This window comes from Phocoena phocoena, chromosome 1, assembly GCF_963924675.1.
Source record: "Phocoena phocoena chromosome 1, mPhoPho1.1, whole genome shotgun sequence".
Lineage (NCBI taxonomy): Eukaryota > Metazoa > Chordata > Mammalia > Artiodactyla > Phocoenidae > Phocoena > Phocoena phocoena.
In genome coordinates, this window is record NC_089219.1 from 145,044,483 (window position 1) to 145,064,823 (window position 20,341).

At 37.0% G+C, this 20,341-nt stretch overlaps 1 protein-coding gene across 4 annotated transcripts in view; it reads right to left on the bottom strand.

The window, feature by feature from the left end:
• RPS6KC1 (ribosomal protein S6 kinase C1) overlaps positions 1 to 20,341 on the bottom strand; it is a 220,753-nt gene that overhangs the window by 188,911 nt on the left and 11,501 nt on the right. For 3 of the 4 annotated variants that reach the window (XM_065878185.1, XM_065878179.1, XM_065878164.1), the window contains exon 2: positions 6,134 to 6,169. The exons of the other annotated variant lie outside the window; for it this stretch is intronic. In XM_065878185.1, the coding sequence (XP_065734257.1) occupies positions 6,134 to 6,169 (36 nt within the window). The remainder of the gene's footprint in view (positions 1 to 6,133; positions 6,170 to 20,341) is intronic. 4 annotated transcript variants of the gene reach the window in all.

Genomic DNA, 20,341 nt, shown 5'->3' on the forward strand with positions numbered 1-20,341 from the left:
AACCTGGTACAAAAAAGGCTTACACTACATAAAATGTCACTTAACCTCTTCAAACATTAATTACTATTACCCTGGAAACGAGTTAGATGTCAAAATATATATTCATCTCAAAAACAGCATGTTTATAAACACAAAGTCGTTTAGACAATTTTTAAACATAAAAAACATACTCAGCACTTGCCTAAAAGAATAATCTGAAAAACACTGGAAAAAAATGGCTTTGTAGCAAATAATTAACCTAAACTTTTGCATTTCATAAACCTCAATAAAAATAGTAACAAGATTTCTGGAGGCAAGGTAAATCCTGATCAGAATACCACTAAAATTAGGATATTTCAAAAAACAAAATAACAATCATTTAGATTATACAACATGTAAAAGTTTACTTTCATTAGTTTAAATTATTGTCTAAACTTATTTAGATTAAATTAGAAAGAAAAAAACACTTAATAAAAAGAATTTGACACATGGCCTTGATGTCGCTGATTCAGCCCCTCAGTTGCCACAAAATAGGGTAAAACTGAGTTTTTAATTCCATTACCTGGTATATTGGGGCCTTTACTTCTGAAAAACCTAATTATTTCACTTCTAACAAACTCAATAGTGTAATGCTAATAAGCAAATCTTAGGCCAAAGAGGTAACCAAGTGTGATTTAAGAGACTTGTCAAAAAATCTACTCCTGTATATAAGAAATTCTTCACTAAACTCTGCCATACTATCAAAAATTCTACCATGATTACTAAGTGTCTTGCTTTAATAAAAGGAGACTTGCTTTTAATCCTAGGAGACTAGTCAGACTATAATAAGAATTAATTTAAACAAACTGCTTCCTCCTTATCCTTCCTTTTATTCATTTACTTGACAACAAAAATAGTCATCAAAACAAATATTTTCATGAGCCTACTTTATGCTAGGCACTGTGTTGGCACAAAGGATGAAGAAATGAGAAACAAACTCCCTCCTTTAAAGAGTTCCCTGTCAAATTAGGAAGAATAAGCCAACACAATAACTACATCACAAGACAGCATGATAAATGCTTAAAACAACAGCTCAAGCGTATTATGGAAGGAGCACCTACACAAAGTACTGACTTAGGTGGGCACACTGAAGGGACATAATAGCTAGAACAACAACAAAAAAAAAAGACAGAGAGAGAGAAGTGGTTGGGAATGAAGTATTTAAAAGGAGAGTGAGATGCCAAATATAATTACTAAAATTTTGGCTTTTGCAACTAGATAAATAGTAGTGTTATTCCCTAAGGTAAAGAGCAAAGGAGAAAATGCTGTTTTGAGGTAAGAACGAAGTTCAATTTTAGACATATTTTATTTAGGTGCATGTGAGGCATTTAATTGGAGTTGTCCAATAGAAAAGACAGGTTTGGAGTTCAAGAGCAAAATCTAAACAAGAGGTATTAACTGGGGAGTCATCGGGAGAGAGGTGGTAATCACTCAGAAAACATTTCTCAGCATTTCTAACAAGATGAGGAATCTAACAACTGAATGATGGGGGTCAGGCAGAAGTAAAGAAGAAACCAAGCACAAAGTAAGTATTTAAGAAGCTCAGCTATGCCATGACACATGACACCTGGATGGAAGAAGAGATTTTATTTTAAATGGAAGTAAACAAGACAAATGCTGACAGCAGAAAATCAACAGTTCCAGTAAAAGACAGAGTAAGAGGAACTGAGAGAGCCAAACCAACACTCGAAAAGTAGAAGGTCTCAGGACAGTGAGATTACAAGTGATTTTAATTTTCATATCTTGCTTCTCTGTAGTTTCTAATTTTGATATTTGTCACGGGAAAATAGTGTTATTTTTATATTTTTTAAATAGATCAAATTACGGTGCTACCACACTTGCCAAGGGCTTAAGGGGGAAATGGGTGGTGGGCTCATGACAGTAAACTTTTTTTTTTTTTTTGTCTGTGTTAGGTCTTTGTTGCCACGCTGGGGCTTTCTCTAGTTGCGGCGAGTGTGGACTACCCTTCGTTGCGGTGCGCGGGCTTCTCACTGAGGTGGCTTCTCTTGTTGCGGAGCACAGGCTCTAGGTGCATGGGCTTCAGTAGTTGTAGCACGTAGGCTCAGTAGTTGTGGCATGTGGGCTCAGTAGTTGTGGCTCGCGGGCTCTAGAGCGCAGGCTCAGTAGTTGTGGCATGCGGGCTCAGTAGTTGTGGCTCGCGGGCTCTAGAGCGCAGGCTCAGTAGTTGTGGCGCGCGGGCTTAGCTGCTCTGTGGCACGTGGGATCTTTCCGGACCAGGGCTCGAACCCGTGCCTACATTGGCAGGTGGATTCTTAACCACTGCGCCACCAACGAAGTCCTCATGACAGTAATCTTACATAAGGGAAATGCAATCCTTAAAGCCATTATAAACCAGACATGAGAACTATTCAAAAGACTGAAGCTCATGGAAACAATTAAATCTGCAGATAAAATTTATATTCTAGAGTCCGCCTGCCGATGCAGGGGATATGGGTTCGTGCCCCGGTCCGGGAAGATCCCACATGCCACGGAGCAGCTGGGCCCGTGAGCCATGGCCGCTGAGCCTGCGCGTCCAGAGCCTCTGCTCCACAACAGGAGAGGCCACAACAGTGAGAGGTCCGCGTACAGCAAAAAAAAAAAAAAAAAATTTATATTCTAGTTAGGGTCATTTTCAGATGAAGTCAGAGTAACTTAAAGGGCAAAAGTTAACAATTGAATCACAATAAGAATAATAATACCATGGCATATAAACCAGTAGATAGTCTGTCACAGCAAGAATTAGAGAATCTGTGTTTCTTCACCATGCCCTAATTTATTCACTCGTATATTCCTTATTCTGGACTCTAAGACCGTAGAAGTGAAATACCTAAGAGCAAATATAAACCCTCAAAAAAGGCAGGAAATCAAAGCATCCCAAAAATGTCACCATCTACTGCCTCCTTTTCTTCTTACTCCTTTTGAGCTTGGACATTTCTAGAAATCTTCAACATGTAAATGTGAACAAAAGCACATGTCCATTACATCAGCAAGTATGGATGTCTATAACTGGACTATACAAAGTCCCAAAAGATACATGTAAAACATATTTTTTCTAAAAATCAATTCTTTCCTATCAGGAAAAAAAAAGTTATATTAACAGCTATTGCTCTGCAGAACCAACCCTGCAGAAATTTCCTATTTATTATAGTTACTCTGAATAAAATTCCTCAATTAAATATTAGTTCAGTGACAATCATAATAGACTACAAATTTAATAAAAGCTTAATTTTCATTAAAAACACCGCCTTAAATACTTTTTACATAAAACAAATGCTTTCTTTTCAGATAATTTCTCTTAACGATACCCAAAAAATTTAGATCTTTTACAAAACCACTCAATTCAATTAACTTTGTCCTTTTTACTCTCATATAGTATTTAAAACTAGCTGGATCATCTTTTCCTGTAACATCACTACCATACTATCTGCTTACAGATTTTCTTTCCTCCCCTTTTGAAGAGCTTTTTCTTTCCCTTGACCATTTCCAAATGTGCTCAAATAGCTTTTCTAAAACTATTTTATTTATGAAATGACTTCAACGTTAGAGATTTCTGACATGATACATAGAAAGTTCTATTCTGATTCTCCTTTCCCACATTTCCCCAGTGAAATTTACTACCTAGAGAGAAACAGAGCTATAGGTTACTGTTTTTTTTAAAGGTTGGGGGAGGAGGGCACAACATCTCCATCTTTTTCTTTACCTTCTGCAAGTGTTCAGAGCAGTGGTCCCCAACCTTTTTGGCACCAGGGACCAGTTTCGTGGAAGACACTTTTTCCACGGACTGGGGGGGGAGGGAGGGGGAGACATGGGGGGGGTTCATGCGGTAACTCGAGCAATGGGGAGCAGCAGATGAAGCTTTGCTCGCTCACCTGCCACTCACCTCCTGCTGTGTGGCCCAGTTCCTAACAGCCCACAGATCAGTACCAGTCCGTGGCCCAGGGCACTGGGGACCCCTGCTCTAGAGAATCTACTAAACAAGAAGCCCCATTAACTATTGCTGTCCCCCTTAAGATTCACCCATGCTGCTCTTAATAAATAAAAATTTAGAGGGAATTTTTAAAAGATAAAAAGAAAAAACTATCCTGGATAATTTTAAATTATTTACTCCATGTGAGTGTTTTGGCATCCTTAGAAAGAAAACAGAGCTATCTGGTAGCATGCACCAAGGGGTGTGTGTGTGTGTGTGTATAAAAGAGCCAAATTTCTCCACTTTTATAAGGATACCGTATTATTAGCCCTATACTTGCTTAGACAAGCAGTATATCTACTGATCTTCAATAGCACTTGTGAAGCATGACTAAATTCTAAGCAATAACTAAATGAATCTGTTAACAGAGAAAGGAAGTGAAAAAAAAGGAAATAGAAACAAATTCTAGGTGGTAAAATTCCTCTCCTAAATAAGAATTCCAATGTTTAATTAAATGAAATACGTGGGAAACCAAAAAAATGTTGCTATAACTTCAAGGTTATTTATACTTCAAGAAGCAAGCTAGACAGAAGACATTCTTTTCAAATTTTTATTCCATTTCTAACAAAGGACCATGCAATCATCTAACTAAAGGACACTTACAAGAGTTTTCTGATGAATGGTTCACCAACAGTTGTTATTATAAAAGAGATTTCCCCAAAAAAGGATTAAGGAAATGGCAGAGAGTATGTTCATGGATAGGTTGGTTCAGGATTCTCCCTGGAAAAGGGGAACATCAAGCTACAAACTACAGCACAGCAATCACTACAGCACAGAAACACAACCCATTTTCAATTCTAACAGAGTCGTAAATTTTCAAAAGCAGAATAGCCTGGTATTGACCATTAATTCAACATAATTAATAGAATTCTAAGGAATAGTTCATACTAATCAACTGACACTTAAGTAAAAACAGTACTTTATCAATCAAAGGTACAAGTTATTTTCACTGCCATTTTGAAAGGATAGAGATATATAGATACAGATCTAGACATAGATATAGATATAGCCTTTTCTTCCTAAATAACAATATTACAATATTCTCTTCCTGGCTATAGGTGGGGGGTGGGGTGAGATATCTTAAAACCCCTAAGGAAAAAGTATGAAATCATTTTAAAATGTGTCTTTTATTGAACTCTTTTTAACAACAGGACAAAAACAAGTATCAGATCAGATATAGCAAGTAATGGTAATATATAAAAGTTAAAATATTATCTAAATATGTGTCACAAATTCAAACCAACCAGCAGCAAACAATCAACTTAAATCTATGAATCAAGCCAGGTATGTACAGTAAGGAGTAGTGGGGCTTGTGGCTAAATAGATAGCATATAGCCCACCTGAAGACATTAAAATGCAATTAAAAAAATAACTTGCAGAATCAAGACTGCCAATTTACAACATCTGTTTTAAACACTTTAGTAGGAAGAAAAAAATATATACATATATATATGCTCTTCTAATCCTACTGTAAATAAACAAGGACCAAAATGAAAGTAAATTTTAAAATGTTAAAAAAAAGCTAACTCCTCACAGTTAGGATTCCTAAAGGATATATAACATGGATAAAGTAATTATAAATAGAGAATTCCACAGTTTTAAGCAAAAATATAACAAGCTGTTATTTCAGAAAGAGGGAAATAGTCTGTAAAAGAACTACAAAATTTTAAAAAGAAACATCTACACCCAAAGCTGTTTTCCAACATGCCAACTCAGTATAAAAATGAAAGTAAATGGAAACACATAATTTATTATTATGATCTTTAAAATTAGTACTAGTTACCAAATACTTTCTTTTTTTTTTTTTTTTTTTTTACCAAACAGGCATGATTTTGAAATAGGTAAAGAGGGGCCCTTAACTGATACTGAAATCTTATGAGTGGTAGTTATCAGAAAAATTATCACATTATTAAACGGCACTATAATTCCTGAAATTCTTATTTATATAACTTAACACCTACTGAAACTTAACATGTACTTAATAGGTCTGAAATGAGACACTTCAGCTATTGTTTAATGAATTGCAGACAATCTCCAGATAAACATACAAATACAAAAACTGACATACAAATAATTGTTTCCTCAATAAAGCATTTAAATTTTTGTCAAATACATAAAATAAAATTTTCATATGGATAAACATGTTACCTCCTGGACATCCTCTGGATTTCTTCGTGAAACAACCTAAAACAAAGCATACACATAAATCATTTCATTACTTTCAACAGAATTTGTATGAAAAATTCAATTTGCTTAAAGAAAAAGAAATACTATATTATATCACTTACACAGGAGTCAGTTATATAATAACTTCGGTATCTGAAACACATACTAAAAAATTAAGCAAAAAGGCAACTAAAATAAAGTCCACATGCTAAAGTTCATGTATTATTACATTCACAAGAGAATACCTCATGCTTTCCCTCTTACTTGACATAATTCTAACAGCTTGTCTATCCCCCTTTCCAGCCTACATATAAATCAGAAGCATAAAAAGCAGCTGCACCTGGACAAAGTATACAAAAGGATAGCACTGCTTTTTTTCTTTTTCCTTTTATTTTATTTTTCATTTTTTGGCTTTTTTTCTGTATTATTTCTTACAACTGTATGTGAATCTACAATTAGCTTAATAAAAATTTCAAGTTAAAAAAAAAAACAGCAACCACAATGCTCCCATACACCACTATCTGTTAGAAGTAATCACTGACCTCCTAATGGTGAAGAAGAAAACAAAAGTAACCCGTAAAAAATTATATACATCATCCTCATCCTTAAGGAGCTCCTGGCTGAAGGCATAAAACAGTAAACATGATAAGATGGCCATTCTGTAAGTACAGACTGAGATAGGAACAGGGATGCGGGTGCAAATAAGACAGACAGAAAAGGTCAGGGAAAATATCAAAGATGAAGGATGAGGGGGAGGAGAGGATTCCAGACACAAGAGAAGGAATGCTGGACAAGCTGGAATGCAAGGAGCTTTAGGGTCAATTGCGAGCTGCATTTTACAGTTAAATTCAAATTTAAATTCCTAAGACTGACTGCATATGGGCCTTTAAGGTGTGATTGGCACCTGGCATCATCCCTTACTATCCTGCAAGGCCCTAGGACCTAACCCCATTACCTCTTGGAGCCCCACCCCATCTTTCCACCCACACAGATCTCTCTTCCAGGAGGTCAAATTTATCAAGTGCATCCCCACCCCTACCTGAGGGCTACCATGCTCACTGTTCCCTTTGCCTGAAATGCTTTTCCCCTCAGTATTTTCATGGGTTGTTCCTTCATCTCTTTCAAATCTTTACCCAAATGTCAATTTCTCAGCGAGGACTTTTCTGTCCTTCCTATTTAAAATACAGCTCTACTCACACCTGGCATTCTCTATCCTTTTCCCCTGATTTATGGTTTTCAAAATATTATGCTATGTATTTTACTTGTTATCTATTTTGTAACCTGTGTGTAGGCAAGGACTTTTGTCTGTTTTGTTCACTGCTATACTCCCCTGGCCAGTAGCTGACTTGTGGTAAATATTCAGTAAATATTCAAGGATTACATTTTAAAAATTATATACATCATTTGGAGACAAATAATCCTATCAATATTCCCTGAGCAAGCCAAAAAGTCTAACACCATTTACAAAAAGTCTAACACCATTTACAAAGAATTCCTCACAAAATTTACAAAAAAGAAGAAGGTTGGGTGCTTAAATCATCAAACAGCATTGTAGAGTAGGAAAATCTCACATTAGATACATAATACCCTCTACGCAAACATAAAAATCATGAATTTGATGCTACAGTATGTATTTTGCAGACACAAACAAAAAGATACATCAAACATATTAAAATGGTTGCCTGTGGATGAGAGGAAAAAAGTCCTTGATGACTGGTGACAATGAACTGGGAGATTACAATCAACTCAACACTACTCCTGAGGTCCAAAACAAAAAGTATACTATTTAAAGTCAGACAAACCTGGGTTCAAATTATAGTTGCTCCACTTACAGGTTTGGTCTCCTCTGTAAAATGAGGATAATACTCCCTAGGTTTGATCTCCTCTGTAAAATGGGGATAATAGTCCCTGCCTGGCCTGGCTGTAATTGACATCAAATACGAACAGAGCAAGAACTCCATAATTAAAAAGTCATCTCCCTCTCTCTCTTACTAGAGAATTTAACACAAGAATGCTAACAGAGGGACTTCCCTGGTGGCAGAGTGGTTAAGAATCTGCCTGCCAATGCAGGGGACACGGATTCGAACCCTGGTCCGGGAAGATCCCACATGCCACGAAGCAACTAAGACCGTGCGCCACAACTACTGAGCCTGTGCTCTACAGCCTGTGAGCTGCAACTACTGAGCCTGCGTGCCACAAGTACTGAAGCCCACACGCCTAGAGCCCGTGCTCCACAACAAGAGAAGCCACCACAATGAGAAGCCCACGCACCGCAACAAAGAGTACCCCCACTCGCTGCAACAAGAGAAACCCCGTGCACAGCAATGAAGACCCAACACAGCCCAAAATAAATAAATAAATAAATTTATAAATAAATAAATTTTAAAAAAAGAATGCCAACAGAAAAGGTTTTCAATTTCTTGCCACTCTATTCTCCAATTTTCAGGATATAAAATTTGGTGAAATCTCTTAGCAATTTTCATTAATTTAGAACAGTGCTGTCCAATAGTACTTTGTCTGATGATGGAAGGAAATGTTCCCTATCTGCACTGTTCAACACAGTAGCCTCTGGCCACATGCTTCTGTGTGGCTACTGGCACTTGAAATATGGCTACTGCAAGTGAACAACTTAATTTTTAATTTTATTTCATTTAAATTAAATTTTAAATAAAAGTAGCCACATACGGCTAATGGCTACCATACTAAACAACACAGATTTAAAGTAAGAGGTTAGAAAGGTAACTAACAACCATAGATTATTCAAATACTGGATTTTAGCTATTACTTTCAAATTCCAACCCTCCCCGAAAAAACTTTCCAAAAGTTTTTGAAAACACACACATCCTTCCAAAAGTATGGTGTGTTTCACATAATTAAATGATTTAATTTTGCCTCCTATAATTTTTTCTTATATTTTTGTAAAATGTGGTAACGAGAAGAAAGTTAGAGATAATCAATCCACTAATATCCACCCACCAAAAATAATCAACATATGATCACTGGCAATAAGATTTATTCAGCTGTTCCTTACATTCTAAGATGTACCTTTCTGAAATTTTACTAATTTCCTTAATTTACAACTCAATCATTTTATAAATATACTAAAGTACCTTGCTATTTTAAATAATCTTTTTTTACACATGCAAATGATCTTTTTGTGACAAAAGAAATTATTTCCTGGTTTGGTGTATGTATCAGAAGTATCACATTTTAGATTTTCCTCCGGTAAGCCATTACAGAAATCAAATATATGTGTACTGCAATAAGCAAAAATACATTAGTAATCCCCTAATGATATCCACAATTTTAAAACCATTTCATCAGAAATAACCAATCTGATTACGATTCCTCATCCACACTCTTACTGGCTCACATACTTCTGCTGTGTGCTGGGGCTACGATGGTGAGCAAAAGGAAAGTCCCCGCCTTCACACCTCCCAGAGCTCACAGTCTGGTGGTGTGCAAGACTGTAGTGTGCTAAACAACAGAGTAAGAAGTGCTTCACCCTCGGTGCTTCCCATGATACTGAATGCTCACTGAATTCTCCTTGTCCAGACCACAGTGGCATCCCAGAAGCAGACAAGAACAGTTTAGTGACTTAAGACCTTCAATGTTTTCACAGTAAGTTACTCATGGTTATTACAGAAAATCAAAGCCTAAGTACTCAAACTACCCAAGTGAAGGTCTTAAATTATTTTTTAATATTTATTTATGTATTTACTTTATTTTTGGCTGTGTTGGGTCTTAGTTGCAGCACATGGGATCTTTGTTGCAACATACGGGATCTTTCACTGTGGCATGAAGGCTCTTCATTGCAGTGCAGGGGCTTTTCTCTAGTTGTGGCACGCCGGCTCAGGTGTGGCGCATGGGCTCCAGAGCACGTGGGCTCTGTAATTGCGGCACATGCGCTATCTAGTCATGGCTCACATGCTCAGTAGTTGCAGCATGCGGGCTTAGTTGCCCCGCGGCATGTGGGATCTTAGTTCCCCGACCAGGGATCGAACCTGCATCCCCTGCACTGGAAGGTGGATTCTTAACCACTGGACCACCAGGGAAGTCCCAAAGGTCTTTAATTTTTAAGCTCCCAAATGGAACTTCTCTTCACCCTCACATACGTCTCATATGAAAGGGGGAAAATTTACTTAGGCATAGTTCAGAAAATTAAGTCAAAAGCTATTTCCTGAGCATTAATTATCCTTTTCCCAAACAACATAAACAAAGCTTAGTGAAAATCATGTCTGGAAAGTAGAGGGCCTGATTCTCCTCTTTCCTCTTTGGTTTTTTTGCTTCTCTTTTGTAGGTTCTTCTTCCTCCTTCTACCCTTCTTCCTCACTCTACCCTCAGAGTGATTACTCTGTAATCACTCCAAGAATCAGTCCTAACTCTGCTTCTTAGCCTCTTTTTTAGTATTAAGAGAGAAAGTCCATATCCATGCTAATACTGTTCAAGGCACTGTGCTAGGCATGTGGCGGGGCGGGGGGGGGGGACCTCGACTTTGTACATTTGCATTTGCCAAGCATTTTATTGATATATCAGTGTTTCACGTTACTCTCTCAGCAACCTATGAATTAGGCAGAAGTGGTTATTGTGAGTCCTCCTTTTACCCACAAGGAAGAGATCCAGAAAGTTGTGCACGGTCACATGGCTATTCACCTTCAGATTGGAATAAGAACTCGGAGAGTCTGACTCCTGGTTCAGTGCTCTTTCTGTGGTACTCTACTGCATCCGTCCGTTCATCTGCAGTATTTTTCGCAATAACTAACTTTACTTACTTCCACAACACCCTTCACTATTAGGTTTTATTTATTCTCTTACTCATTCAACAAATATCAGTGCCTACTCTGCTGCTAGGTACTGAAGCACAGTGGTGAAAACACTGGGTCTGACTCCTACATCACATTATAAAAATATAATCATTTGCCAAATACATTACCAAGTTCAACCACTTGGTATCCCACTATAAAGATTCGGTATTCCCACGTGTGTAATCTCACTTAAATGAGTTAACAATGTGTCCTCTGAAATGAAAACCAAAAACACAAATGTATTAGGATAACATGAGTTAAGCCCAAATGTCCTTTAGTAGTAGTAACTCTTTCTAACTAAATAATTCTCTTCAGTGGGACTGCCAAATTGACAAAAAATAAGAATATCAAATCAGAATCTGAAGAAAACTATCATCATACTGAAAATGAACAAAACTGAGCCCTCAGACCAAGATTTCTATAACTTTTAAAACTATATTAGCAATTATCTCAACAAGTAATATCAATTCCAAAACAAAAATACTGTAATTTCACCCTGATATAGGTTACTAGCATTTAGTAATTTTTTTCTAGGAGAATTTCAACATTTTGTCATAGAATTCAGCCTATAATTTCACAAAAGTTAGAATTTAAAGCAGTGATTGTTTTCATTTAAAGTTCATAAATTTCCACTGCAAGCGTTAGCTACCACTGGCTCAGTAAGTACTACATATATCTTGAAGAGCCTTTTGCTATAGAGAATTATATCACCAAGTCATCCTGCAAATTATTGTGCTAAAGCTGTGCTTCAAAAGCCATGCTACCACGGAATACGGATATTCTTTAATAATCGGTGCTCTCAAAGGAGGCTTAATGGTCAACTCAGTTTACCTTTGTTTTAAAAAAAAACCTTTTTTTTTTACAGCAGAATTTCTCAAGGCCTGTAACACACTATTACGCCTAGTAAATCTCCAAAAGGAAAATATATAGTATTCCCCAAGGTCATTTATCCACTCAAATTTTTAGTTTTATCATAGGTTGTTTATTTATTATTATTTGATTTATTTAGTGCAACACCTACTGAAATTTGAAACACAGTTGGGAAATGTTACTGCAACGTTTGTAGTCCATCTGCCTCGGTTAATGCCAATGACAAGTTCTGAATTTAGGAAAACAAATAAGGGCTCACAGTGAAGGTTAACTCTCTCTCGCTGTGCTAAGAAATTAAATACTTTATTTCATTCGATCAACAAGACAATCTTGTCTGGTACAATGAGATAACCAAGGACCAAAAGCATATATTAGCATACTAATACTAATCAGATTAATCAGTAACAGATAGGACTGGATCTCACAACTCTGTGATTCCCAACAAAGTGCTCTTTCCAGGACATAACAGATCTACCCTCCTAGAGACTAAAATTCCAAGTAATACTCCTAATGCCTGTTAGGTAAACCCATTTGTCTTTCACAAAGAAATGCATGTAAACCAAAAAATAGACATTGAAGAAGCACTTTGGCAGGTCAGAAGGATCGAAAAAGAGAGTCTGAATACCAGCTCTAGCACTAGCTATAAACTGCTTTCTTTTTTTTTTTTTTTTTTTTTTTTGGCCTCTCCTGTTGCGGAGCACAGGCTCGGGACGCGCAGGCTCAGCGGCCATGGCTCATGGGCCCAGCCGCTCCGCGGCATGTGGGATCTTCCCGGACCGGGGCACGAACCCGTGTCCCCTGCATCGGCAGGCGGACTCTCAACCACTGCACCACCAGGGAAGCCCCCTATAAACTGCTTTCTTGCCAGTTGAGTAATAAACCAAAGAAAAGCGACCTTAAAATAAGTCTTCTTGCCCATCTTTAAAAAAAAAAAAAAAAAAAGAATGAATGTTGTGGCTTGGCCTAGCTAAGGCCCATAATAAACAACAAACCATGCTGTCATTAGGTCCTCTAAATCCTTTCCAGTGCTAACTTACTTTATCTACTTCTTAATAAGTTTTACCTAGTCTCCTTAAAAGTCAAGTGAAAGGCACTCTTTTATCTAATTATTATCATAATAACTCATAAGAATGATTTGAAATCAACCTCTTAACTCAGACATACACAAAAGAATTGTCTTCTTCATAAGATTAAGAGATAGCAACTGAAAAATAAAACTACAAAATTTATTCAAATCTAGCTATTGTATTTCCTACCAAAAATGATCACAAAATAAGTCCCTTTAGAAACAAATGGAAATCAGTTAAATATAAATTTTAAAAAGCTACTTTTATGAGCAATTTATTATAATCAAGTCTTCTGATGGCCACTTCACTATTACTATTCAGCGGCTAGTTTAGGGTAATAGCAGATCTAGGAGGATAAAATATTAACAAAAGTAACATATTGAAAAAAAAACCTAAGTGTCAAGATACAAATAATCAAACACAATGAAAAAAGAGAGACATGCCCACTCTTTTCGTTTCTCAAAGATATAACTTTCCAAACCTAGGAATAAACCTGACCAAGGCGGTGAAAGACATACTTGAGAACTATAAAACATTAATGAAGGAAATTAAAGAGGATTCAAAGAAATGGAAAGATATCCAATGCTCTTGGATTGGAAAAATTAATATTGTTAAAATGGCAATGCTACCCAAAGCAATCTACAGATTTAATGTGATCCCTATCAAAATACTCAAGACATTTTTCACAGAACTAGAACAAATAATCCAAAAATTTATATGGAACCATAGAAGACCCAGAATTGCCAAAGCAATCCTGAGGAAAAAAATAAACAAAGCAGGAGGCATAACTCTTCCAGACTTCAGACAATACTACAAAGCTACAGTAATCAAAATAGTGTGGTACTGGTACAAAAACAGACATATGGATCAATGGAAAAAAACAGACAGCCCAGAAATAAACCCACATACCTATGGCTAATTAATCTTTGACAAAGGAGGCAAGAATATAAAATGGGAAAAAGACACTCTCTTCAGCAAGTGGTGCTGGGAAAGTTGGCCAGCTGCATGTAAATCAATGAAGTCAGAACATGCACAACATAAACCAAAATAAACCTCACACCATGCAAAAAACAAACTCAAAATGGCTTGAAGATTTAAACATAAGACCTGACACCACAGAACTCCTAGAAGAGAGCACAGGCAAAACATTCTCTGACATAAATTGTACCAATGTTTTCTTAGGTCAGTCTCCCAAGGCAATAAAAATAAAAACAAAAAGAAACAAATGGGACCTAATCAAACTTTTGCACAGCAAAAGAAACCATGAAAAAAATTAAAAGATAACCTACAGAATGGGGGAAAATATTTGCAAATGATGCGACAGACAAGGGTTTAATCGCCAAAATATACAAACAGCTCATACAACTCAACAACAAAAAGAACAAACAACCCAGTCAAAAAATGGGCAAAAAGACCTTAATAGACATTTCTCCAAAGAGGACATACAAATGGCCAGTGAGCACGTGAAAAGATGCTCAAGATCATTAATTATTAGAGGAATGCAAATCAAAACTATAATGAGGTACCACCTCACACCAGTCAGAATGTCCATCAGTAAAAAGTCTACAAATAACAAATGCTGGAGAGAGTACAGAGAAAATGAAACCCTCTTACCATGTTGGTGGGAATGTAAATTGATACAGCCACTGTGGAGAACAATATGGAGGATCCTTAAAAATATAAAAATAGAGGAAACTTCCACAAGCCTCTTAGATAGCCTCATTGACCAGAGGGCAAACAGCAGAAGCAAGAAAAACTACAATCCTGCAGCCTGTGGAACAAAAACCACATTCACAGAAAGACAGATAAGATGAAAAGGCAAAGGGCTATGTACCAGATGAAGGAACAAGATAAAACCCCAGAAAAACAACTAAATGAAGTAGAGATAGGCAATCTTCCAGAAAAATAATTCAGAATAATGATAGTGAAGATGATCCAGGACCTGGGCGGGGGGGGGGGGGGGGGGGGGGAAGAATGGAGGCAAAGATGGAGAAGATACAAAAAATGTTTAACAAAGACGTAGAATAATTAAAGAACAAACAGAGATGAACAATAAAATAACTGAAATGAAAAATACACTGGAAGGAATCAATAGCAGAATAACTAAGGCAGAAGAACGGATAAGTGACCTGGAAGACACAATGGTGGAATTCACTGCTGAGGAACAGAATAAAGAAAAAAGAATGAAAAGAAATGAAGACAGCCTAAGAGACCTCTGGGACAACATTAAACGCAACAACATTCGCATTATAGGATTCCCAGAGGGAGTACAGAGAGAGAAACAACCTGAGAAAATATCTGAAGAGATTATACTTGAAAACTTCCCTCACATGGGAAAGGAAATATGCACCCAAGTCCAGGAAGCGCAGAGAGTCCCATACAGAATAAACCCAAGGAGAAACACGCCAAGACACATAGTAATCAAATTGGCAAAAAGTAAAGACAAAGAAAAATTATTGAAAGCAGCAAGGGAAAAACGACAAATAACATATAAGGGAACTCCCATAAGGTTAACAGCTGATTTCTCAACAGAAACTCCACAAGCCAGAAGGGAATGGCATAATAAAGTGATGAAAGGGAAGAAACTACAACCAAGATTACTCCACCCAGCAAGGATCTCATTCAGGTTCGATGGAGAAATCAAAAGCTTTACAGACAAGCAACAGCTAAGAGAATTCAGCACCACCAAACCAGCTCTAAAACAAATGCTAAAGGAACTTCTCTAAGTGAGAAACACAAGAGAAGAAAAGGACCTACAAAAACAAACCCAAAACACTTAAGAAAACGGTCATAGGAACATACATATCGTTAATTACCTTAAATGTGAATGGATTAAATGCTCCAACCAAAAGACACAAGCTTGCTGAATGGATACAAAAACAAGACCCATATATATGCTATCTACAAGAGACCCACTTCAGACCTAGGGACACATACAGACTGAAAGTGAGGTGATGAAAAAAGACATTCAATGCAAATGGAAATCAAAAGAAGTCTGGAGTAGCAATACTCATATGAGATAAAATACACTTTAAAATAAAGAATGTCACACGAGCCAGAAAGGACACTACGTAATGATCAAGGGATCAATCCAAAAAGAAGATAAAACAATTATAAACATATATGCACCCAACATAGGAGCACCTCAATACATAAGGCAACTGCTAACAGCTCTAAAAGAGGAAATGGACAGTAACACAATAATAGTGGGGGACTTTAACACCTCACTTACACCAATGGACAGATCATCCAAACAGAAAATAAATAAGGAAACACAAGCTTTAAAAGACACAATAGACCAGATAGATTTAATTGATATTTATAGGAGATTCCAAAAACAGATTACACTTTCCTCTCAAGTGCAAATGGAACATTCTCCAGGATAGATCACATCATGGGTCCCAAATCAAGTCTCAGTAAATTTAGGAAAACTGAAATCATATCAAGCATCTTTTCTAACCGCAACGCTATGAGATTAGAAATTAATTACAGGGGAAAAAACGTAAAGAACACAAACACATGGCGGCTAAACAAAACATTACTAAATAACCAAGAGATCACTGAAGAAATCAAAGAGGAAATCAAAAAATTCCTAAAGACAAATGACAATGAAAACATGATCATCCAAAACCTATGGGATGCAGCACAACCAGTTCTAAGAGGGAAGTTTATAGCTATACAAGCCTACCTCAATAAACAAGAAAAATCTCAAATAAACAATCTAACCTTATAACTAAAGGAACTAGAGAAAGAAGAACAAACAAAACCCAAAGTTAGAAGAAAGAAAGAAATCATAAAGATCAGAGCAGAAATAAATGAAATAGAAACACAGAAAACAATAGCAAAGACCAATAAAACTAAAAGCTGCTTCTTTGATAAGATAAACAATATTGATAAACCATTAGCGAGACTCATCAAGAAAAAGAGGGAGAACATTAAAATCAATAAAATTAGAAATGAAAAAGGAGAAGTTACAACAGACACCACAGAAATACAAAGCATCCTAAGAGACTATTACAAGCAACTCTATGCCAATAAAATGAACAACCTGGAAGAAGTGGACAAATTCTTAGAAACGTATAACCTTCTAAGACTGAACCAGGAAGAAACAGAATATATGAACAGACCAATCACAAGTAATGAAATTGAAACTGTGATTAAAAATCTTCCAAAAAAGAAAAGTCCAGGACCAGATGGCTTCACAGGTGAATTCTATCAAACATTTAGAGAAGAGCTAACACCCATCCTTCTCAAATTCTTCCAAAGAACTGCGGAGGAAGAAAAACTCCCAAACTCATTCTATGAGGCCACCATCACCCTGATACAAAAACCAGACAAAGATACTACAAAGAAAGATAATTACAGAACAATATCACTGATGAATATTGATACAAAAATCCTCGACAAGGGCTTCCCTGGTGGCGCAGTGGTTGAGAGTCCGCCTGCCGATGCAGGGCACACGGGTTCCTTCCCCGGTCCGGGAAGATCCCACATGCCACGAAGCGGCTAGGCCCATGAGCCATGGCCACTGGGCCTGCGCATCCGGAGCCTGTGCTCCGCAATGGGAGAGGTCACAACAGTGAGAGGCCCGCATATCTACCGCAAAAAAAAAAACAGAATCCAACAACACATTAAAAGGCTCATACACCATGATCAAATGGGATTTATCCCAGAGATGCAAGGATTCTTCAATATACACAAATCACTCAGTGTGATACACCATATTAACAAACTGAAAAATAAAAACCATATGATCATCTCAACAGACGCTGACAAAATTGACAAAATTCAATACCCACTTATCATAAAAACTCTCCAGAAAATGGGCATAGAGGGAACTTGCCTCAACATAATAAAGGCCATATATGACAAACCCACAGCAAACATCATTCTCAATGGTGAAAAACAGAAAGCATTTCCTCTAAAAGCAGGAACAAGAAAAGGACCACTCTCACCACTATTATTCAACATAGTTTTGGAAGTCCTAGCCATGGCAATCAGAGAAGAGAAAGAAATAAAAGGAATACAAATTGAAAAAGTAAAACTGTCACTGTTTGCAGATGACATGATAGTATACATAGAGAATCCTAAAGATGCCACCAGAAAACTACTAGAGCTAATCAATGAATTTGGTAAAGTTGCAGGATACAAAAGTAATGCACAGAGATCTCTTGCACTCCTATACACTAATGATGAAAAATCTGAAACAGAAATTAAGGAAACACTCCCATTTACCATTGCAACAAAAAGAATAAAATACCTTGGAATAAACCTACCTAGGGAGACAAAAGACCTGTATGCAGAAAACTATAAGACACTGATGAAAGAAATTAAAGATGATGATACCAACAGATGGAGAGATATACCATGTTCTTGGATTGGAAGAATCAATATTGTGAAAATGACTATACTACCCAAAGCAATCTACAGATTCAATGCAATCCCTATCAAATTATCAATGGCATTTTTTACAGAACTACAACAAAAAATCTTAAAATCTGTATGGAGACACAAAAGATCCCGAATAGCCAAAGCTCTCTTGAGGGGAAAAAATGGAGCTGGAGGAATCAGACTCCTGACTTCAGACTATACTACAAAGCTACAGACAATCAAGACAATATGGTACTGGCACAAAAACAGAAATATAGATCAATGGAACAGGATAGAAAGCCCAGAGATAAACCCACGTATCTATGGTCAACTATGCTATGACAAAGGAGGCAAAGATATACAATGGAGAAAAGACAGTCTCTTCAATAAGTGGTGCTGGGAAAACTTGACAGCTACATGTCAAAGAATGAAATTAGAACACTCCCTAACACCATACACAAAAATAAATTCAATATGGATTAGAGACATAAATGTAAGACCGGGCACTATAAAAGTCTCGGAGGAAAACATAGGCAGAACACTCTTTGACATAAATCACATCAAGATCTTTTTTGATCCACCTCCTAGAGTAATGGAAATAAAAACAAAAATAAACAAGTGGGACCTAATAAAACTTCAAAGCTTTTGCACAGCAAAGGAAAGACAACCCTCAGAATAAGAGAAAATACTTGCAAATGAATCATAGGACAAAGGATTAATCTCCAAAATATATAAACAGCTCATGCAGCTCAATACTAAAGAAACAAACAACCCAATCGAAAAATGGGCAGAAGACCTAAATAGACATTTCTCCGTAGAAGACATACAGATGGCCAAGAAGCAGATAAAAACCTGCTCAACATCACTAATTATTAGAGAAATGCAGATCAAAACTACAATGAGCTATCACCTCACACCAGTTAGAATGGGCATCATCAGAAAATCTACAAACAACAAATGCTGGAGAGGGTGTGGAGAGGGTGTGGAGAAAAGGGAACCCTCTTGCACTGTTGGTGGGAATGTAAATTGATACAGCCACTGTGGAGAACAGTATGGAGGTTCCTTAAAAACCTAAAAATAGAATTACCATATGACCCAGCAGTCCCACTAGTGGGCATATACCCAGAGAAAACCATAATTCCAAAAGACACATGTACCCCAATGTTCACTGCAGCACTATTTACAATAGCCAGGTCATGGAAGCAACCTAAATGCCCATCGACAGACAAATGGATAAAGAAGTTGTGGTACATACATACAATGGAATATTACTCAGCCATAAAAAAGAACAAAACAATGCCAGTTGCAGCAACATGGATACAACTGGAGATTATCATACTAAATAAAATAAGTCAGAAAGAGAAAGACAAATACCATGTGATATCACTTATATATGGAATCTAAAATATGGCACACAAACTAACCTATCTACAAAACAGAAACAGACTCACAGAGAGAGAGAACAGACTTGTGGTTGCCAAGGGCGAGGGAGGTGAGGGAGAGAAGGACTGGGAGTCTGGGATTAGCAGATGCAAACTAGTACATATAGGATGCATAAACAAAAAGGTCCTACTGTATATTATAGGGAACTATATTCAATATCCTGTGATAAGCCATAATGGAAAAGAATATTTTAAAAAGCATGTCAAAAAAAAAAGAGACTTTCCAAATGTGGAAGAGAAAAAATAAGATATACAGAAATGTAAGGCTACACTATACTGAACATTTCCCACTGTGGTGATTAGGTTAACTAAATGGTACATCCATCAGTGTAATGCATGCAATCCTGACTTTTAGACATTTCACTTTCATAAAATCCATACTTTCATATAAATATACTGACACCTTTAAACTGCATTTCATATACACACACAAACTCTGGCAAGAAGAACAGGTATCTCAAAGCGTCCAGCTCACATAGGCAAGCATCCACTTACCAAACTCAACCTCCCTCCCACTCCATCACCTGCATCTCAGCTCCTCTCTCTCTTTTCCCTGCAGAGCTGCAGGGGTCACTGGTTGGCAGGAATATCTGGGCTAGTTAATCACTTGCCAGCCAGGTAGTCAGGACCCAAGAA